At 41.2% G+C, this 23,647-nt stretch overlaps 1 protein-coding gene across 1 annotated transcript in view; it reads right to left on the bottom strand.

The window, feature by feature from the left end:
* Ccdc158 (coiled-coil domain containing 158) overlaps nucleotides 1-23,647 on the bottom strand; it is a 100,559-nt gene that overhangs the window by 44,494 nt on the left and 32,418 nt on the right. The window contains exons 9-14 of the mRNA XM_029568533.1: nucleotides 19,758-19,877; nucleotides 17,647-17,844; nucleotides 16,101-16,583; nucleotides 7,792-7,981; nucleotides 5,092-5,244; nucleotides 1,347-1,459 (exon numbers count right to left, since the gene is read on the bottom strand). Of these exons, the coding sequence (XP_029424393.1) occupies nucleotides 1,347-1,459; nucleotides 5,092-5,244; nucleotides 7,792-7,981; nucleotides 16,101-16,583; nucleotides 17,647-17,844; nucleotides 19,758-19,877 (1,257 nt within the window). The remainder of the gene's footprint in view (nucleotides 1-1,346; nucleotides 1,460-5,091; nucleotides 5,245-7,791; nucleotides 7,982-16,100; nucleotides 16,584-17,646; nucleotides 17,845-19,757; nucleotides 19,878-23,647) is intronic.

Raw genomic sequence — 23,647 nt, forward strand, 5'->3', positions numbered from 1 at the left:
AAAGTACCTATCAGCTAAGGCTTTTACCACTACCCCCACAGTATAAAGTATCCTGGTTTTCCCTCAATAATCGGAGCTGGATCACTAAGGCTTGGAGCCGAGCTAAGTCACTGAATAAAGGGGCTGTACCACTGACTGAGCTGAGTTCTGTGTGTGATCCTGCTTCTTCGGAGAGAGCTGTCTCTTCGTAAACCAACTCACGGAAATCCAGCTTTCGCCGTCCTGCGCCTCCCCTCCTGACCCGGCAGCTGACGTCCCGAACTTAGAGAGAGAGTGCACGGTGGATTGGGACGGAACCCGACCGGGCCAGCCCCGGTAGCAGAGACCCACAACGACATGGTGCGGGACCCGCCGCACCCCAGGTACATGCAGGAGACCGGCGCCACGCCCAGCAGCTGGCGCTCTGAGATCCCTGTGCCCCCATACCCCATGACTAACCAGAGCTGCATAGGAATAACACAAAAAGTCTACATGCATTCTTCAAACACCTATCAGCTATCTCAGTTTCCCTTGGGTTATGAGCCATACCCATCTACATTTGGTATTACAAAACCCCTTCTTTCACCCCTTCACAATAATGTTGTTTCATAAGCAAATCCATGTCTCTTTCCAATATTTTATTATTTTTATTTTATGTGTATGAGTGTATTACCTCCATGTATTTAAGTGCACCAGTGTCATGCAATGCCCTATAGATAGTTATTAGCCATCATGTGGGTGCTTGGAATCGAACCTGGGTCCTCTGCAAGAGTAGCCAGTGCTCTTAACGCTGAGCCTTCTCTCTAGCCCCTTATTGTAGACTTTACATATTTAAAGCTGTGTTACTGTTAAGGCTCCTATTTTTCTGTGTGGCCGAGGTGAAATTTACTTTACATATTTAAAACTGTGTTACTGTTAAGGCTCCTATTTTTCTGTGTGGCCAAGGTGAAATTTACTTTACATATTTAAAACTGTGTTACTGTTAAGGCTCCTATTTTTCTGTGTGGCGGAAGTGAAATTTACTAGTGTGTTTTCTGGATCTCACTGTATATGTAAGCCCTCTAGTATTAAAATTTTGAACAGCATTATTTTTAGGAACACATTTGTAACATTAGAATGGAGTGATGATATTTTCTTTATTACTGTTCCCTGCCTTTTCCAGAAATGCCCCTTGGACCACTTCCTGCACAGAACACTAGCTATTCTTCAAGATCTTTCTCTGATGTTCCTTTTGCAATTTTCCCTTCATTCTCTCTGTCAGAAAAAGCTCTTCTTTTCCTTACTGCACTTTGTATCTGTGATGTGTAGGCTTCCATCTTCCAGCACATTCATGAGCAAACATGTAGATTTGTACGACAAGAGCTCACCTTGTTTGCATTTGTCATAGCCTCTTCCAAAAACTGGATCTTGCTCTGCAAGGCATCTATCTGACCTCTTTTGGCTGAGATTTGCTTTTGCATCCCCATTGCCACCTTCATAGCTGGGGGTGGGGAAGGGAGAGAAGGTGCAAACTGTACATTGTGAGAGGATAACAATATTTGCTACTTAAATTTATGAGATGACAAAATGAGATTCACTGAGGTCCCTGGTCAGTTTCAGGTAAAGATCATGGAAGAAAGTCTTTAGAGTTTATACTATTGGGTTATATAGTAATTTTCAGCAACTACATGGAGAGATTATGAACTAGGTAAAATATATATGGTGCTGTTTTGTGGTTTCTTTGCTACTGGAATTAATGTCTTTGACTAACCTAAGTTGCCATATTTCCATTGGTAACAATAACACTGACAAAACTCATACACATATAGGAAATATATACTTAAAATATAGCTATATATATTTTATTAAGATGGCTTTCCAGAAACCCATATTTAAAATATCTACTATTAATGACCCTTTCTGAAGATTCCAGGGATGTCCCAAACCATTCCATTTCATTCTCAGGATCATTGTCAATTGCTTGGAACTTACTACAGTCCCAGTACTCAAACTAGCACCAGAAGCCTATGTAATTATCTTTGGAAAACTGTTGCTAGGAAGAGAATATTTTAGATGGATTCAAACCACAGAATCCTTAGGGCATGGTAGGCCACTGTAAAGATATTGGAAGTTTATCTTTACTTAGAAATTTAGAATTAGGAGACCCTATTTTTTATTTAAAAGTCAGTTAAGGAAATAGGTTTGAAAATAATATTGCTTTGATTCAGGTCTGGCTATAGAATAGAGGTTAAAAAGGAGAAAAACAAGGGCTAGGTATGGTGGCACATGCCTTTAATCCCAGCACTCAGGAGGCAGAAGCAGGTGGATCACTGTAAATTAGGGGCTAGCCTGGTCTACATAGAGAGTTCCAGGTCAACCAGGGCTACACAGTGAAACCCTATATCAAAAAAATTAAAATAAAAACACTCTTATTTAAAAAAAGAAACATAGTATTTGTTGAAAATCATCAGAAAAAAAATGACAAGTGAGATTTTTCATTAACAATATGGCTAATCTGCCAAAATCAGGGTTAATAATAGAGGGGCAGTGCACTGACTTTTTAAAAAGCAATATTCTCATTTATTCTTTGAGAGTTTCATACATTTATACAATGTACCTTATCTATATCCATTTGGAATCATTTTAATTCTCCCTAGTGCCTCCCACCTTGTTGTTTTGTTTTGTTTTGTATTGTTTTGACAGGAGCTTGTATCCTTCAAGACTGGCTTTGAACTTGTTATATAGCTAAAGGTGACCTTGAACTTCTGACCCTCCTGCCTCCACCTCTTGAGTGCTGGGATTATAGGGGTCTGCCATCAGGCCTGGTTTATTTGGGGCTGGGAACTGAACCTAGGTCTTCATGCGGGTTGGGTAAGCACTCTACCAAATGAACTACATCCCCAGCACTGATTTATTCATAGATCAAATGTCTGACATCATTTGCTTACCACTTTAAGAATTCTAGTCTAATTAATGGATCTTAATTGGCCTTCAAAGGTAATTTCCCCTCACCAAAAAATGTGTTTTTATCTTAAGTTGGTTTTATTAAATAAAAGCAAGTATTTGAATGCAATTACAAAGATTTCCTAGGTAACTTTATAATTTTTAACCTGACTGGGATGAAGGGTTGGGGGAAAAGACCCCCAAAGGGCTTCTTGGCAAGCTTTCCAAACCCCATTTTCTTCTATTAGCAAAGAGCCCACCTGCCAAGAACCACACAAAATACAGAACACTTTAGAATTTGTGGATCATCCTTGTAGAGGGGCAATAATAATCTCTATGTTATTCCAATTTTAGAGCATGTGCTGCAAGGGCCAAGAGTGGTGGCACATATCTATAATCCCAGCACGTGGGAAATGGAGGCAGGAAGATCTTGAGTTCAAGGTCTTCTCTGCTACATAGCAACTTGGAAGTTAACATGGGCTACATGAGACCCTGCCTTAAAAAAAAAAGTGCTGTTGACAAAGCACAAGTGAATCTTCTAGTATAAAAACAAACAAAAACAAAATAAAACAAAAAATCAAGGGCTAGTGAGATGGCTGAGAGCCAAGAAGTCTGATAATCTGAGCTTGAACCCTGGAATCCACATGGTGGAAGGAGAGAATGGATTCCCACTAGTTGTCCACTGACCTCCACATGTGCACACACACTCACATACACACATACACACCAAAAAATAAATGTTTAAAATATTTTTAAAAAATAAAAAAAAATAGGGATAGGAAGATTGCTTAGCTGGTAAAGTGTTTGCTGTACAAGCATGAAGACGTAAGTTTGATTCCCAGCACCCACATAAAAAAGCCAGGTATGGGAGAAAAGACCAAAAAATGAGATTCTCTGGCCAGCCAATCTAGCCAAATCAGGAGCTCCAGGTTCAGTGAGAGACTGGTTCAAAAACTAGGGTGGAGAATTGTTAAAGAAGACATTTGATGCCAACCTCTGGCCTCCACACACATGCACACATGTGCACATGCACCCCCACACGCATGCATACACACACAAAATCACAAAATAGAAAAATAGTTTAATTTGATGAATACTAGTTTGTTTTTAATATTTTATTTTTATGTGTATGAGTGTGTTGTCTGCATGTATGTAAGTGCACCCATGTCATGCAATGCCTGTGGAGTTCAGAAGAGGGCGTTGGATCCCCTGGAACTGGAGTTACAGACAGTTGTTAGCTGCCATGTGGGTGCTGGGATTCAAACTTGGGCCTTCTGCAAGAGCAGCCAGTGCTGCTAAGTCATCTCTTCAGCCCCATTAAATACTAATTCTTATAGTCAGTTAATACAGCTGAACCAACAACGAGAGAACAACATGAAAGAACCACCTCATCTCATATTACTCACTAATAGAATTAATCTAATACTTGCATGGATCAGTATGGGCAGCAAGGTAACAAGGGAACAGGTGTGAAGGATGAGAAGAGACCCCTCATCTAGTAGTTCCATTAACTAATTCTGTCTCATTTTTATCACAGACAAGGTATCAAGAGATGCCAATTAGCCCCCATTGACCGTTTACATAGACAATGTACATGTGGAAAACATGAGGTTAAATAAAAATGATTAGTTTTGTATTTATATCCTTAAAAATAACTGATTGACACAGGCAATGAGATTTGTTAAAAATCTTTGAAATAGCCACAGAAGGAAAAATATTCTGAAACTTCAGGGATTTCAGGTATGTTAGTGGCTAAATTAAGCATATGGCAATTTTCCTGAAAACACTGAGTAGAAGCACTGCTTCTAAGGCCCATCACTAATCCCTATGCTGTGTACTTCTCACGTTACCCTAAACTGTGAAAACACAGTAGGCAGGGCTGGAAAGATGACTCAGTGGTTAAGAACACTGGTTATTCTTGCAGAAGACCCTGGTTCGAACTCCAGCACCCACATGGCAGATAACAACTGTCTGTAACTCCAGTTCCAGGGGATCCAACAGCCTCTTCTGTCCTTTGCAGGCATTGTATGACATGGGTGCACTTATCTACATGCCAGCAATACACACATACACATAAAATTAAAAAAAAAAAATAATAATAAAGAAAACATAGTGGGCAATAGATCTAGGTTTGTGTTTTAATAAAGCTAGGCCAAGTAAAAACAGAAGAAAATACTGAACAGCACATACCATGGCCATCAGATCCTTCCATGGTCTTTAGTGTATTCCTGGTTTGCTCCAGTTCAGACTGTGCAGATTTTAATTGCATTTTCAGTTTATTTGTAGTAGTTTCCATTTCTTCACTTTTGTTTTGAAAATTCCTTTTTAAGACTTCATAGTCCTCTATATAACACAATAATCAATGATTACTTTTTTCTCCACTATTGATATGGAGTATATTTATTTGCAATTAATAATCACAGAATTTTAGAGGCTGAAAGAAAACTCATCACAAATGTGACAGACATGAGATGTATATATACACTTCCAGGGATCTGGTGGACTTTCTCTTTTTTTCTTTTTAATTATGTATATGTGTATATCTGTGTGTGGGTATATACACCTTAGTAGGTGTCCATGTAGGCTAGAGGCATCGGACCCCCTGGAGCTGATGTTACAAGCACTTGTGAGCTGCCCAACATGGGTGCTGGGAACCAAACTCAGGTCCTCTGGAAGAGCAGAACATGCTCTTATTCACGAAGCTCCCTCCAGCCCCTGTTGGACTTTCTTTTTCATCTGCCTGAGTGGGTCCTCTCCAAAGATTTTCATTCAATGTTTTTGCCCAACTTTTGTAATCAGCTCATGTCTATTTCATCTTAAATCTTCTTCATGTATGACCACATCCCACAATAGATTTACCACCATAGCTCTAGGTAGATGAAGCTTCTTGACACTGTAAGTGACCTAAGGCTGTCATGTGCTATTTTGGTTTTTTTTTAATTAACTTCTAAGTGGCCTACCTTTCCCCCAACCCTAAGGTACCACAAATTGAACTCAGGGTTTACCGTAGTCCTGTTGTATCTTTATTATCTCCAATAGCTATCAAAATGCCTGGCACACAGGCAGCATTCCTGTATGTCTAAGGGAGGAACTCATAAGACTTCTCCTTTAGCTGAGGAGATACTGGCAGCTGGTGGTTGCTGCAGGAGAGAGAGTCAGTTTTCTTCAGGGGTGTAGCCTGTTGTAGGTTGCCCATGCTCCAGTGGATGGCCCTATACCTGTGCACATATAGGCTGCAATCATTAGACCCAGTGGGTTATAAAAACACAATAAGAGGACACGAAGGAGCTGGGGGGAAGGTGCTGTGAGGAGTAGGAGAGGGATAATGAAGGATGGATATGAGCAAAATGCATTTTATAATAAATATGAAGTTCTCAAAGAATACATTTTTAAATGCCTGGCTTAAAAACTCATTCCTCTACATATTATACACACACACACACACACACACACACACACACACACACATAATTGATTTTGGGAGGGTAAGACAGGGTCTCATGTAACCAGACTGGTCTCAAATGCCCTATGTAGCCAGAGGTGACCTTCAACTCCTGATCCTCTTTGTCTCTACCTCCCAAGTGCTAGGATTATTACAAGTATGCATCATCATATCTGGCTATGATACAGATTTATATACAAAGGCAATGAAAGTCCAGCTCCATATATCCAGACATTTCCATGTGGCTGTCCCAAGTACTCCCATACTGACTACATCTGTCTCACCCTTTGCCCTCAAGCCTGTCTCTTCCCTAGCTCCCCGCCTCCAGTGGTTGCCATTATTGTTTCCCAATGCCACAAACTAAAAAACTGGAAGTTATACTTAATTTCCCTAGTCACTGAATTCTATTGATCCAACCTCCCCAAATATTCTTAATTCTTTGTTCTTCTTCCAATCACACTGTCACTGCCTTTGTTCAGGTCCTCATCATATTTTCCAGGTCCCCTGCAAAATCCTTGTTAACTAGTTTCCTGTCTTTTCAGCCCTGCCTTTCACTAACCCATCTGCTACCATGGCCTTATAAACCTCCTATTAGCATCCCCTGCTGGTTCCACATTGTCTGGACTTACCTAATGATCTGCCTCAAGTAGTCCTATTCCTTCCTACTTTTGCTCCATAGAATACTTCTAAGGTCACATTGTTACTCATGTCTTCATGCTTTTGCCCTTAATGTGCTGTTTGGAATGTTTTTCTATGACTGTCACCTGCCAAATTTCTTTTCTTCTCCAAGCCCAGCACAGATTGTCACTTCCTATACGAAGCTCATCCTCAATCCTGTGCCATGTTGGCTTTGAGCACTGTTCCACTGTCACTCACTCATCTACTGTTCTTTAACCTAGATATGTGTGTCCCCACTACACTGTGAGCTCACCATGTATGGCATAGTAAATGTGTAGCAGTTTCTGAGTTCATGCTTGTGTGCGAAGTACTTGATATGGTACCACACCAAGCATGAGCTTGAGTGTTCTTTTAACGTAAGGTCTTGGATTTCACCTTTCATTAATTTTGCACTAAATCTATTTACACATGTCAGTTTTATTAAACCTTTACTCAAATTATTTGACTCAAAAGACAGAAGATTTCCACTTCCATAAAAACAAAACTGTACAACAACACAACTTCTGCTGAACACCTCTAGAAGCCTCGGCCTTGGGTCCCTCACCCTTCTTTTGGAAAATGAGGGTTGGCTAAAGTCAGTGGTAAGTAAAGATGAGACGCAGAAGCTCTTTGTAGAGAACTATAAGGGGTTCAGTCATGGGCCACTCCACTGGGGCAGCATGGCCATTGTCCTGTGAAATAAAAGACTCTTCTTCTGTAATTGTGAAAGGGTCCATGTGGACTTCACAGCACTCCTACATTGAGGTAGAATATGAACTGAGGTAACATACCTGAAAGATTATTTAATTCATTCCTATTACTCTTCACCTCATTTAACAACTGATCTCTCTCTTGTTTGATATCCTTCATTGCACGGAGCCACTCAGAGCCTGCATTCACCAGCTTCACCTTTTCCAGTTCTAGGTCACTCACTCTGGCTTCAAGTTCCCGAATCTTTGCATCTTTTTTATCTTTCAGAATCTAAATTTATTACAAATACAAAGTATAGAGGAAAGAATAAAAATCTGCAAAATCTGTGCATGTATAGTAAAAACTGGTATCATTAATATTTTATCTGCGTTTGAGTTTTTCAGTACTCCCCAGAACACTTAGTTTCTTTTCCAGTTGTGATAATACACCTGTTAGAAGCAACCAAAGGTGAGGAGGTTGATTTGGGCTCCAAGTTTCAGAGGATACAGTCCATCATGGCAGGGATGCATGGGAGCTCCGGCATCTCAGTCTGTGGCAGCAATCTGCAGTATGGCTTGTCCACACATCTTGGCAGATCACAGAGCAGAGTTCAGACCAGAACCCAAAGCAGACATTACCCTCAAGACCCTTCTCCAACAACCCACGTCTGCTAGCTAGGTCACAGTCCCAAAGGTTCTGAAACTATCCAAAATATCAAGACCAGCTGGGGACCCCATGTTCAAACATATGAGCCTGTAAGGACATTGTACATTACAAGTATAACAACATTAAATTTGTATTTTAATATAAAATACCAATTAAGTGGTAAGGGGGGAATATCTCACTGTTCTTCTAGAACTCAGATGTTAATTCCCAGTATCACTTGCCACAACATTTCATTATTCCTATTCTTATTCATTCACCCAAATGTGTACTGAGACCTTTTTTGTGGTAGGCACTATTTCATATATTGGGAATACATGGAGGGACAGAACTAGGGGAAGATAAGTGAGGCCTGGATATGAGGGCCTCAAAGTGAAGAACCTCCATTGCTTTACTCAAGTCCTGAGCCTGGACAGCAACCAAACAATAGCTCTGTCCTCAAGTCTTCTGTGGTGAGAAGAGACAGAGAGCAAACAAGTATATAATGTCAAGTACAAGAAATGGTAATAAAAAAGGAGTGTGGATAGAGAATGAATGTGAGGGAGGGGCTGTTACTTGAGATAAGTTGGTGTGCAGAGAAGAGTTAATGCAGCAGACCTGTTCCTTAGAGGGCCTGCTTATAAGGCTGGTCCTTAACTGGCATTTAGGAAACTGGATTTCAAGAGGGCTCTCACCACCTTAACTGGAGTGGCCCACTGAGACTGAACTGTTTGTGTAAATCACACGGTTATGCTGAACACCTGCTTTCCTTGGAGAATGGAAAGTGGATCCTGCCAGACAAGGGGTATGTCCTGGTTTTTTTTCTTCATTGCTGTGACAAAATACTCTGACCAATACCAACTTGGGGAGGAAAGGGTTTATTCAGCTTACATCTCCCAGGTCACAGTTCATCAGGGAGCCCAAGGTAGGAACTCAGGGCAGGAACCTGGAAGCAGGAGCTGGAGCACAGGCCATGGAGGAACACTGCTTACTGGCTAGCTCCCCTGGCCCCTGCTCAGCCTGCTTTCTTATGCAACACAGGCCCACCTGCCCAGGGGTGGCACCACCCACAGTGCGCTGGGCCCTCCCACATCACTCATCAAGAAGACGCCCCTCAGACATGCCACAGGCCAGTCCAATAGAGGCAATTCTCCAATTGAGGCTCCCTAAACCCAGGTGTGTCAAGTTGACACTAAAGCTATCCAGCACGGGGTGCATACATGATCAGCCTCCAAATAAAGCTCTGGGTACTGAGTTAGTAATTTATTAGTTGCTTTTCTGCTGCTGTGATGAAAACACCATGACCAAAGCAGCTTATAAAAGGAAGAGTTAATTTGGTTTACGGTTCCAGAAAGGCAAAAGTCCATTATGATGGAGAGGCACTGGGCAGAGCAGGAAGCTGAGCCCTCATATCTTCAAGTATATGCAGGAAGCAGACAGAAGGCAAACTGAAAGTGGGGCAAGGCTATGCACTGCAGTCAAAGCCAGCCCTCAGTGACACGCTTCCTCAGCAAAGTCATATCCCAAAGTGTGCACCTAGCTTTAGTTGTCAACTTGACACACCTGGGTAAAGGGAATCTCAATGAGGAATTTCCTTCATTGGCTTTGCCTTTGGCCATGTCTGTGGGGCATTTTCTTGATTACTGAGTGGTGTAGGAGTGCCTAGCCCACTGTGGGTAGTAACCCCCTGGGAAGGCGGTCTTGTGTTGTATAAGAAAGCAGGCTGAGCACAAAGGAGCAAGCCGTTAAGCAGCGTTCCTCCATGGTCTGTGTTCAGGTTTTTGCCTTGGGCTCCCTCAGTAATGAACTGTGACCTGGGAGATGTAAAATAAAATAAACCCTTTCCTCTCCAGGTTGGCTTTGGTCAGTGTTTTTTTTTATCACAGCATTAGAAAGCAACAAAGTTCCAAGATTCTCCCCCAAAAGTGCCATCAACTGGTCAAATGTTCAAACACTTGAGCCTATGGGGGACAGTTTTCATCCAAACCACCACAGAAGTGAACTTCTGTGTAGGCAGCATTTGAATTCTCACTATTTCTTGCTGGGAGAATTAAGTAAGTCTTAGGCCAGGAAATGACTCCTGGAAGCCCATAGCTAGTTTTCTCTGGGCTTTATTCTGTTGCCTTTTCCCTTTGCCAAGGTTTGTTGTTTGAATGCTTGTGTTACAGTTGGTGGTGCTATTTTCAGGGTCTGTAAAGCCTTTAAGAGGTGGGGCTTACTTGATGGAAATAAGTCACCGGGGCAGGCCTTTGAAGGTTATACCCAGCCCACTCTGCTTGCTGGTTTTCCATGGTGTGAACATCCTCTATCATAGACTTCTCCCACCACTGTATATAGAATCCTCCGAAACCATGAGCCCAAATAAATCCTTCCTCCCTTAAGTTGCTTTTTCAGGTATTTTGTCATAGCAGTATAAAAGTAATAATGTATTGAGGTTTTTTTTGCTATGATAATCATAGCCATGAGTATGAGTCTGCTGAGTCTTACAAGTCCTTTTAGAACATCACCAAACTTATGGTTAGTATTGGGGATCTTGCCACAGCAGATAAGGAAAGGCTTCACTAATAAGGTAACTTCTGAGCACAAATCTCAAGATGAGAGAGGAAGCCACATGGATAGCTGGGAGAGATCTCTAGGTATAGGCTGTTTAGGGTACAACAAGGTCATCAGTATGCCTACAGTGGAGTAAACTTCAGAGAAAGTAGGAGATGAGGTCAGAGTATTGTCTGGCAAGATCATGTTGGCTTTCAGAGACAATGTAAGGGTTCAAGACTTCATTCTGAGTAAGATAAGAAGTCATTAGAGAGCTTGAGAGTGGCACAAAACAGTAATTTTTAAAAATATATTTTTATTTTATGTGTATGAGTGTATTGCCTGCATGTGTATAAGTACACCCCTGTTGTGCAGTGTCTGTGGAGGTCAGAAGAGGGCATCAGATCCCATGGAACTGGAATTAGGACAGTTGTTAGCCACCATTGGGTACTGGGAAGCAAACCCATGTCCTCTGCAAGAGCAGTCAGTACTCTTAACTGCTTAGTCAACTCTCAGCCCAAAATACAGTGTTTTAAAATGTAACTCTGGCTCCTATGTGAAGAATCAATAGTGATTAGGCTGAAGACAGGGTTGATGCACTGAGACCAGGGAGAAGAGGTTAGGAAGGGCACATGAGAGGTGGCAGCTTAGACTAGGGTAGCTCAAGGTAGTTAGATCTGGTCCTTTCAGCAGAGTAGGGAATACGAATACAGATGCTCTAATTTGGCATTTCTAACTGTCAGAATCCCCAGCTTACTCTGGGTCTGCATTTTTTTTTTTTTTACAGGGCTTTTCCTTTCCACTTCTGTTTCTTCTTTCTATATGGCAGTTGTCATGCTGCTATTCTGTCAGACATGTAAATTTGAAGCCTCAAAATGTCCCAAGCTTGGACTACCATCACTTTTCATGTGGAGTACAGGGACAGCCTCATTATGGATCTCCATCTCTGTTGGTAGCACTTCCTAGGAAGAATGCCTCCCTTCCCATGGCCCAAGCCTGTACTAACACAGTAGTCACATGTAACAACTAAGCATCTATGAAATGGACCTAATTGAGCTGTTCTCTTTGTGTAAAATTACACCATATTTCAAAGACTTTTTTTTTTTTTTTTGGTCTTTTTGAGACAGGGTCTCCCTGTAGCCCCAGCTGTCCTGGAACTCGCTATGTAGACCAGGCTGGCCTTGAACTCACAGAGATCCGCCTGCCTCTGCCTCCTGAGTGCTGGGATTAAAGTCGTGCGCCACCATGCCTGGCAAGACTTTGTTTTTTAAATTTCATTTATTTTGTGAGTGTTTTGCCTGCATTCATATATGTGCACCCATGCCATGCCATGCCTGCAGAGGCCAGAAGAGGGCATTGGATCCCCTGGAATTGGAGGAATTCCAATTGGAATTGGATGGTTGTTAGCTGCCACATGGTTGCTGGGAACTGAACCTGGGTCCTCTGTAAGGGCAGCCAGTTCTCTTAACTGCTGAGCCATCTCTCCAGCCCTTCAAAGACTTTGTTCTTGAAAATGTAAAATATATTGAGGGTTCGTTATGCTGATTACAATATAAAACCCAACATTATCTTAGATATGTTAAGTAAAAATGCTATTAAAATTTCAATGTTCTTATGCCTATAAGAAAGTTTAAATGTACACATGTGGCATGTGTTATATATCTAGTGAACAAAACTGGCCCAGATACTTCCAAGTAAATTCTAGCCTCCCTATTGGCCTTAAAAATAATAGAGTACCCGTACTGAGATCTGGCTGTGCCCTACTCTAAGCTACTCCATGCTGTATAAAACAGTGCCTTGCCCTAGGAGATGACATTTTACAAGCAGCTTTTGACTCCATTTTGAGGGAGAAGGATGACTGCAGCCCCTGGATGGACCCAGAAACTGCACCATTTGCCAGGCACCACCCATCCAGCACAGACTGATGCATGACTTATTCCCAGAATAGAAAGGGAACCATCCTACAAGTTTATTGGGTTGACTTAAGACTTTGGGGGAACAGGGGTGTATTAAAATTATATCATGGAAATCAGGCCCAAGAACTTAACAGATGTAAAGAAGGAAGAAGAACACAGCTTCTAGGGCTTCCATCCTCTTCCCTTTCCCCACTGGATTGTGGAGGGAAGTAGCTCGAGTGTTTGATTTGTGGTCTTGGTAACTGTGTGAAACTCTTCTCACCTAGGAACTCTTTTCCTGCCTGCTCCAGCTCTGTATTTAGGAACAGAATCTCTTCAGTTGCCCTCTGACACTTTCTTTTTCATGTCATTCCCACTCCTCTACCCCAGATCTTTAACAGCTCCCATATCTTCTCTGAGCTAAACTACACACTGAGCTTCATTCTCTTGATTGGAATGCCTTCCTTCTTCCTCTCTAATTTTTGCCCAAGTCTCCCAGCCTTCTCTGCAGCTTACACTGGCCACTCTGGTCATGGTGATTCATACTCTACTGAGGCACTCCAACAGATCTTGACATGTGCACTCTGCACCAGCACAATCTGCATCTTCTGGAGCTTGTTCAGAAGTACCATGACTCAGGTCTCATTCTAGACCCACTGAATCAGACACTTGGAGTGGGGCCCAGCAGAGTGAGCCTGTGGACAGGAATATCTACTTATAGAGAGCATGGGATCAAGTCCCAAAGCAATGCTCTTGAAAAAGTTATTTAATCTGTGTTTCAGCTTTCTCATCTGTAAAGTGGGATAACAGTGTCTCCCTCATAAGATTGTTATGAGAATTAAATTGATTCCATTTTTAGGATTAAGATTCAAGAGGGCTGGGGACACAGTTCAGTGATAGAGTGTTACCTAGAATGTGCATAACCCTGGGTTCTATCACAGTACTGAGAGGAGAGAAAATAAAAGACTCAGTTGGAGGCTCCTTAACTAGTAACCAACCTTCCTAGGTAAAAAGGCAGAACTGTCATTCTCTCCAACTACATTCTGCCTGCAAAGCTATTCCAAAGTTTTCGCTGTGAGGCTTGCTACCAAGCTTTTCTCTGCCCCTTGTGTGGTATATAATCAGGGGCTAGGGAGATGGCTAGTCAGTAAAGTGCCTGTGGTGCAAGCATGAGAACCTGTGTCCAGATCTCCAGATCTGCAGCACCCACATAAAAACTAGGCACCATGACACACATTTGTAACCCCAGAGCTGGGGAGGTGGGAATAAGAGGGTCCCTAGAGTTCACAGGACAGCCTAGCAGAATAGATGAACTTTGAGTTCAGTGAGACCTTGTCTCAAAAAATAAGATGAAGAGCAGTCAAGGAAGACATCTGATGTCAACCTCTGGCCTCCACATGCACATGTCTACACAAACATGTACATATGCCCCCCACGCACCCAAGAAAAAAAGAAACTATATAATCAAGCAAAAACTTAACAGAAAATTCCAAATTATTAATGTAATAAATTATTTTTATAAGACATAAAATAATGTATTGCTGGTCTTCTTTTTAGAATGAGGAAACTGGCTGAGTGTGGTACCACACATCTTTGATCCCACCACTTGGGAGGCTGAGGGAGGCAGATCTCAATGAGTTCAAGACCAGCCTGGTTTACACAGTGCGTTCTAGTCCAGCTGGGGCTACAGGGAGACCCTGTCTCAAAAAGACCAGAAAAAAAAATTGAATGAGGAAACTGAGGCATCTAAAGTTTGCATGTATTGTCTCATTACTAACCAAAGTCGGAGATGTGGGTTAACATAAAACAGGAAATCGAGAATTTGAAAAACTAATTGGGTGAGATGGCTCAGCAGGTAAAGGTACTTACCACCAAGGCCGAAGGTCTAAGTTCTTCTCTACTATTCACATGGTGGAAGGAAAGAACTGACTATTGTAAATTGTCCTCTGACCTCCACAAATGCTCTGTGAAATGTGTGCCACTCCCTCAAACAAATATAATTTTTAAAATTTTTAAAGGGTTTAAAAAACTATGCCAATATAGGCATGGCTGTGCATGCCTTTAACTTCAGCACTCATGAGGCAGAGGCAGGCTGATCTCTGTAAATTTGAAGCCTGTCTACATAGCATATTCCAGGACAGTCATGACTACATAATGAAATTTTGTCTCCAAGAAAAAAAAGCCAAATACTGTGGTTCATCCTTGTAATTCCAGGCAGGATGATCACTGCACGTTTGAGGCCAGCTTGAGTCATCATAATGAGTTCCAGAATGAGACCTGGCTTCCAAAAGAAAAAACAAAATCATAAAGACATGGGGCAAGAAATAAAAACAAGATGTGTGTGTGCCCTGCTTTATGAAGTCGGTTGTACAGTAAGGAGAGGCATTGCTATTTATTTACTGATTGATTTATTGATTTATTGTTCTTTTTTTTTTAGACAAGGTCTCCCTGTAGCTCCAGCTAGCCTGGAACTCACTATGTAGACCAGGCTGGCCTTGAACTCACAAAGATCCACCTGCTTCTGCCTCCTGAGTGCTGAGATTAAAGGTGCGCATCGCCATGTCCAGCATTTATTTATCTATTTTTATTTTTTATTTTTTGGTCTTTTTGAAACAGGGTCTCCTTGTAGCCCCAGTTGGCCTGGAACTCAGTATGTAGACCAGGCTGGCCTTGAACTCACGGAGATCCACTTGCTTCTGCTTCTGAGTGGTGAGATTAAAGGTGTGTGCCACCACGCCTGGCAAGGCATTGCTATTTAAACAAGCACAGGGCAATACAGAAGTGATCCAGGTACAGATAAAGTCCTGTAAGATAATGGCATGGGGGAAAGAAACCAATATTTACATTGGCCAGGAACCAGGCTGTCTTGGATATATATATTTTCTTATGTACGCCTCACAATAACCCAGTGAGGTAGTTGTGTTTTCTGATTGCTTGGTCTTGGTTTTGTTTGGTTTCACAGATACAGAAGCCAAGATTCAGCAATCACCCTGCTGTTATTTAGCTATGAGGTGGGAGGTGATGGGGGCAGGGGTCAAACTTGAGTCTATCTGAAGAAGGGTAAAATACCTCAAACTGTGGGCTCAGGAAACACTTCACAGAAGTTGGAGTCCTTGCTATTATTCTTCTGTGCTTATGACTCTGAACTATTTTGGAGCTATACATTTCTTTCAGACTATGAAATAGGGATCCTTTCTCAAAATATGCATATGCACATGAACAGATATGTTTCATTTCAGAGGGTCCACAGACATCAAGAACCCCTTCTCAGTAAACTAGGCTGTCCTCGCTTTGAGAAAAAAGAAAATGCAGAAGCTAAACCAACCAACACCTGTACAAACCTTAAATTCCTGCAATTCCAGTTTGCGATCATGAATCTCCTTCTCCAGTTGCGCCTTTTCTGCTTGCAGAGCACCGGCCGTTCGTCCATGCTGGCCAACCAGCTGCGTCATGTTTTCAATCTGCTGGCGCAAAATCTCAATCACTTTGTCTTTTTCTGCCACCTGGAGCTTGAGCGCCTCACATTCCATTTGCACATTTCTGAGGTGATCCCCTTCATTCTTCAGGTGCTGCAGCTCCTGCAACTTCAAGTCTACCCGGGAGCGGAGTTTGGTGATCTCTGCATTGGTGGCCTCAATAGCTCCCTCCTTTTCCTGGAGGGAAGCTGTCAGGTCAGACACCGTCCTCTCTGAGCTCTCAAGCATCATCTTCTTGGCCGTTAACTCTTCCAACACCTTGTGCAGCATCTCCTTGGTGGATTCAAGCTGTGCAGTCAGGGAAGACACTTTCTCCAGGCTCTCGTTCTTTCCCTGAATTGCTGCCATCTATAGTAAAGGAAGAGTTTCATAGTTTGGGAAGGAAACATAGAGGCATTTTGTAAGAGATATGGCAAGTTACTCAAAAGCATGAAATCCTGAACTGGAGAGTTCAGATAGACTAACTGAAATTGTTTTGGTGCCAGAATATCAGAACATATGTGTATGTGAGATCAAGTGGAGAAGACTTAAGTAATTGTACTTCTTCATAATGGTTTCCAGGCTAGGAAGCTTGGGAATGCCTTAGACTAGGCCAACACTGGTGACGGGGGAAGACAGTGGGGTTGATGGCAAATATATTTATTTTCTATTTCCTTCCAACTTCTCCCTTAATTCTACCTCAGAGGAAAAGGAATAATGAATTTTATCCAACAGACCCCTCTGGCCCTTATTCTGAAAAGGGTAAGATTCAATTTTCCAATTGTTCCTTTCATCTGTCTTTCTACCCAAGTTAGACCAGAGAACAGGGAAATGATTTTGCCTTGGTCTAAACCAATCCTGGTCTCTTTGGTTTGTTTTCACAGTGTGGGAAATTTCCATTTGTGGGCGTACTTTTTATACTGGCAGCAGTCAACATTTTGCTACTGGTGCACTAGTGTGCACTCATCAGTCTCAATATGTATGGGGGGGTTCTCTTTTGGGGAGAAAAACAGTCTGTTGTAAACCTTCAATCCTACTGCTCCTCAGATTTCATGACAGTTTAAGCTTTTCTGCAGCAGACATAAGCAATTAGGTTACCTACCAATTTCTAGGTGAAAAATCAGGTGACACTAGGTGGTATCAGAGTTGAGTTTTTCAACAATATTAAAGGAGATAAAACATAACATGTTTAGTTTAATGAGAAGCCAAAAATACAGAAATACCACATTTTTATAAATTGCTCACAGAATCCATAACTTTATTTTAAAGCTACCTATATATGTATTATATATACATGTGTGTACACACACATATACATATATACATACATATACATGTATATACAAAACAAAAGCTCTGCCAGTAGACAGAAAATCCATTGTCCCCCTAGAAGAGGCCACTTGGCAGTAGCACAACATGCATGTGTTCTGACCTGCCGTTCCATCTGGCCTTGACACTCGCTCTTCATGGCCTTGAGGAGGGCCTCTAGCCGCTGCACCTCCATATTCCTGTCATCTAGCTCCCGCCGCAGGTGGTCGATGGTGATGCTGTTGCCTGTATCTCGGTCCCATAGACGCTTATTCTGCTCCTTCTCCAGGCTCAGTTCTTTCTCCCTTTTGTGTAGATCTGCCTAAAGGAAGTGAGGAATGCTTGTTCACCCACCTATAATCACATAATTAAAATAAAACTCATATTTCCCTTATATGGTCATGGAGTTATAGGACTTGAGAAGCCTTTCATTTTTGGAATCTGACTGCTTTTCAACAGCTTTATTGAGTATTATTTCCTAGAAAAGTAAGTTAATATTTTGCTTTAACTTTTTTAGTTAGGCTAGGAGTACTGTCTCACACCTGTAATCCCAGCACTTGGGAGGTAAAGCCAGGAAGAGGATCAAAAGTCTAAGGCCATCCCTGGCTACATAGCAGTTTGAAGTCAGCCTGGGCCACATGAAACCCTATATCTCAGTGTAAAACAAACAAACACTCAAAGCCTCCCAGGGCTGAGGAAAAAAACATAGGCAGATCCCTGGGGCTCATTGGCCAACTAACCTAGCCTAATGAGAAACTCTAGGCCAATGAGAGACAAAAAAAAAAAAAAAATTGTGTGTACAACATGCAGTAGGCTCTGTGTTCAATCTCTAACAACAACAACAACAACAACCAATTTTCAGTATCACAAATCAGACTAGGCCTCAAATTATACGCAAAGAAAAAATACAAATTTTTAAAATCATTTTGTTGGATGTCTTCAATTTCCTAAGAGATTTTATTTCACTTCAAATATGCTCCTGCAACTAAAAAATAAAAGTGTTCAAAGGCTTAAAGGAGTAATAACAGTAATTCAGTATACTGCTTCATAAATGGCAGGATATAGGCATAAAGAGAAGATGTGGACAGGGGTAACTAGAGGTAGCTTTTTGTTAAAGGGACAGAAATAATAGTAGAGAGCATCTCAGGAAGGGATCAAGTGCTTGAGATAGACATGTACAACAGCTCAGAGATGCAAAGGTGAGGAGGAGGAACAGAAAGGCAGCACAATGTAGTTTGCTTGGAACACTGGATACATGCAGAGAAAGAACTAGAAAAGTAGGCAAAGGCCAGATCATGAAGACTCAATATTAACAGGGAAGGAGCAGGATTTTATAGGAAAGTTTTGAGTAGAAGAATAACCCACCCAGAGCTACATTCTGGAGGGATGAATACAGCAGTACTTTACAGGAAAGACGGAAGAGAAACTGAGTTAGGAATACTTGTAAGGAGCCAATGGCCATTCTTCAGGAGAGGAACAATGCAGGTGGTAGTGGTAAAAATGAGCAGGGGGCACAGGTTTTAGGAGCTTGCATTTAATCCAAGTATTTTGAATTAGATCTGAGAACGCTGGAAAACATTCAACAGGCTCACAAAAGGAAGGAAAGAAGTTTCCAAGTTGTATAGAGCTTTTAGTCCCCAGTTTTACATCAGTTCTACCTTTACCGCAGTCCATGGCCCCTATCAGCCTAGGAAGGATGATAATGGCTTTACTAGCAAGTTGTCCTAGCATGGGATTTTGGAAGGGATGTTTCCTCAGTTGTACTGCTGACATCAAAGGACCACTACATCTCTCCTTTCCCCGACTTCTCAGACTGTTGTACCTCTGAGAGGCCAAAGACACTACACTGCTATCACAGGCCTACCCTCTGCTTCTTTTTCTAAAACTTTCCCCTAAACTAGTCACAGTTTCTATGTACATACTTTACTTGCGTTTTGAATGTTAAGTGCTTCAAAATGAACATAACACAACTTGAATTTAGTAGGTATAAGCTCTAATTGAAAGACTATGGCTACGTGAAGACCTCCTTTACCTAACACAGTAACAGCTGTGCCTAAGGGAAAAATACACAGAATATTATATTTCATACACACATGAAGTATATAGAATATTCTATGTGTATGCACAAATATTTCCCAAAATATGTAATTTTATAATGAAAACTAGGCTTGTGAAATATTTTACTAAAAAATTTCCCAGAATCAATCTCATTCATATTTTAGAGCATAATCTCACCAACAGCTTTTGAAGTTGATCATCCAAACTTCCAGATTCCTGACTGAACTGATCCCGTTCTGTGCATGCCTCCGTGAGCTCTGAATTGGCAAGGACTAACTGCTTCTCCAGCTCTTCTATCTGGAAGAAAAGCCCAAATCAAACACAAGTCTCTGTCAGTGGGCCATAGAAAATGAAGCCATAAGAAAACAAATGATGCTACATTAGATGAAAAAATGCAAGTTTATTTTATGTTTTGCAGTTTCTTAGCTTTAACATCTATATAGAATTTAGCCAGGGAAAATAACCAAAATGAAATATGTGTTAATATTATATTTGGGCACTCTATAATCTATCCTGCTTTTGAGATTTTAAGATTGATCTTCTATGGAGATAGGCTCTTTAATTTGGTATTTAAGGACACCTCTTATGGCATAAATAATATGCAGTAGACCCCACACAAATGAACTTCATTATACTTAGAAGAGCTATTTTCTTTGAGACTGTATCAGAGTTTCAATAATAAGACACTGAATACAAAAGAATGAATAATAACTATAGCTAGCGTTAGTGTCATTATGTTGCTATGTTTCAAAAGAATGAGTGACTATATATTTGGGAGAATACTGTTGGACAATTTAACAATTCCAAACCTCATTTTCTTCAACTATAAACAAGAATGTGCACCAGTTTTAAAAACATATTTTCTTTCACAATCAAGACAGCTGTTTGATCTGTCTGAATAAAAATTTATTCTACTGAACCACTGATTTCTTATAGAGCAATACCAAACACTCCTTTCCTAAACTCAGCCTACTGCACCTCTATAGGAGGATAGAGGCTGCATCACTGTTGAAAGTGTTCCTACAGCCCCTAGGTACAACACAGGCTGAGTTACGATCCCAGACTATGGAGACCCTGGTTTTGGAATTGAGCTTAGCCACACAACATCAAGACTCAGGTAATGAAGTATTAGTAAGATGCTAACACTTAGTGTTATGTAATGAAACCTGACCCTTACCTGGGACTATTTTATCATCCACTTTCTAGAATTAAAAGCATAGACCTGGGGAAATGGGCAGAAGGCCCCATCCTTAGCCAAAGAACTATTAGCAGGTGATTACTGCTGGGTGAGGGAGAGTTGATCTTCTTTAAGGGACTGACTCTAGATAGGCTGACTAGACCCCAGTGAATGAAGTTGCACTGAGGGACATCTGGGTACACTATCTTGACTCAATAGGCCTTAACATGAATGACAGAATGCATGAAATCCAGCTGGGGGGTTATGGGAGGCTATGGATGGGGGAGCAGGTACAAAGATGATTAAGATGTTTTGAATGAAATACACAAAAATTCAATAAGGCTGGGTGTGTGGTGCATACCTTTAGTCCCAGCACTCAGGAGGCAGAAGCAGGTGGATCTCTGTGAGAATGAGGTCAGCCTGGTCTATATAGTGAGCTCCAGGTCAGCTAGGGCTTTGAGACAGGAGAGACCCTATCTCAAAAAGACCAAAAAAGAAAATTTGATAAAAACTATACAAAAAAATTATAGAATCCAAAAAATCTTTCACATTGGCATAAATGATATATATTTCTTTCTATATCTAAGGCATCACTTCAATAGGTTTGAAAATCTATGTCAAAAGTAAAACTTTAGCTTAGATATGGTGTGATCAAACCTGTCTAACTACTGAATATAAGACCAAGACAAACTTTTTCTTGATGATTTTTATTTTTACTTAGAACAGATTCACTTAAAAACCTCATTAAACCATCATATATTCAATAATAATATTAATACATATGTACACATATATGTTATCTCCTTGATAAATAAGCATAAATATGTAGAGGTTATATAACTATTTAAATGTACATATACACATATGTGAACTAAGAAAGTACTATTATAGAAGTATCATAGTTTTACATTTACCTGTAATGTAGTATTAGAGCCTACAAAAATTAGGACATAGGTTTTAACATTTACATTGGATATATGTTTAAATTGGCTGTTATATGATATATTTAAAAGTATTTCTTAAGAATTAAGAACACAAAGGGAGGGTGGAGGGAAGGGTATACAAGGAACCTAGGGGATAAAGGTAAAGAAGGAGCTCAAAGTTTCACATTTACCTGTAATGTAGTATTAGAGCCTACAAAAATTAGGACATAGGTTTTAACATTTACATTGGATATATGTTTAAATTGGCTGTTATATGATATATTTAAAAGTATTTCTTAAGAATTAAGAACACAAAGGGAGGGTGGAGGGAAGGGTATACAAGGAACCTAGGGGATAAAGGTAAAGAAGGAGCTCAAGAGAGGTAGGGCCATAGGAGAAGGGTATTATTAAAGGAGAAAGGGGGGAAATGGGGGCACCTTAAGTGGGAAAACCACGATGGAGGGATGAGACAATGTGAGAGATAAACAATGCCTAGCTAGTTTTGAAACCCAGAAGAACCATATTACTCCTACAATCTACTGACAAATTATACATAACAGATCAAGAAATATATGTCTAGGTAAGGTTTATCTGAGAACAAGTGGTCTTTGCCCAAGGTTTATCTACATGACACACAGTAATTAAAAGAACCAGACTGGTGGAACTAACCTTCTTCGATGTTTAACAGACATACTTTGAGGGCTATTTTAATTTGGTCAGAGGGACATGAAGGACACTTTTTGCTCCTTGCCCTCCTAGGTTGACTAGCTCCAAGGGACTATGAGCATCTCTCAAAATGTCCTGTAATGGTGGTGGGTCACCTGTCCTCTTGATCAAGGAGGCCAAGGAGACCCCACCAGATGGACTTGAACGAGTGTCCAGTCTACAAAGAGGAGGGTCAACACAGAGGAATCATTCCCTCCATGCTTCCAAGTGAAGCCAACCATGGTCGAGCAGGACCTTGACTTATCTTCACATAGACAGAACTGGTAAAAGAAAGGAACCAGGGGCTCCTCCCAGGCCCATGTGACCCCTGAGGAACAGATCCTCAAATGCCCTTAAGAGTAAAAATAAATTGCTTTATGTGGGCCAACTGTCTGGCCTTAAACACCCAAAAGGAAAGTATAATCAAAGATTAAAGGGGCTAATATAATTTATTAAGAGTCCATATGCATAGCTAAAGGCTACATAACAAGCAACAATGCCAGACAGGCGATATCTTCTTTTGAGTTGTTGGCCAGGGTGGCCAAGGGACTCCCAGATAGTAACCCAGCACGGAGCTGGGAAGGTGAACAGCAGACCCCAGTCTTATCTAAAGGGGTATTGATGGCTGATTGCTGCTGGATGAGGAATGGCTGGCCCTCTTAGGACAGAGACTGTAGATGGGCTGACTGGATTTACCAGAGGGGCAGGTAGTGGGGAATGCCTGGGGGTGCCAACAACACAGCAGACAGTAGCAGGGATATCAGAGTATAAGGGCTCTAGTGGGGGGAGGGAGGCTATGGGAGGGTGCCATCTGGGAAGTGGGTGTATAGTTGAATGAGATGGTTTGGGATGTTCTGTGTGATATACATGCATACACAAATAAATCAACAAATCTTTAAAAAATGTATTATATTTGAGGAGGAAGCATGGAAATTTACATCACATAAACAATACTATTGAAAGCTACCCAATGACTTTATAGACATACGCAGGCACTAAGGATCCAAGTGCAACTAATTATGACTAGTAATAATCAGATACATACAGATTAGAGATGCAAGCACCAACATCTCAGTGTTAGTAGCAAAAACTATGAGTCTTTCTGCAAGGAACAATATATTCTAAAATGAAATGGAGATCTTTTTTTAAAGATTTGTTGCTCATTCAATTTTATGTCTTAGCCAGGCGTGGTGGCGCACACCTGTAGTCCCAGCACTTGGGAGGCAGAGGCAGGTAGATCTCTGTGAGCTCAAGGCCAGCCT

This window comes from Nannospalax galili, unplaced genomic scaffold, assembly GCF_000622305.1.
Source record: "Nannospalax galili isolate Female #2095 unplaced genomic scaffold, S.galili_v1.0 scaffold800, whole genome shotgun sequence".
Classification (NCBI taxonomy): Eukaryota; Metazoa; Chordata; class Mammalia; order Rodentia; family Spalacidae; genus Nannospalax; species Nannospalax galili.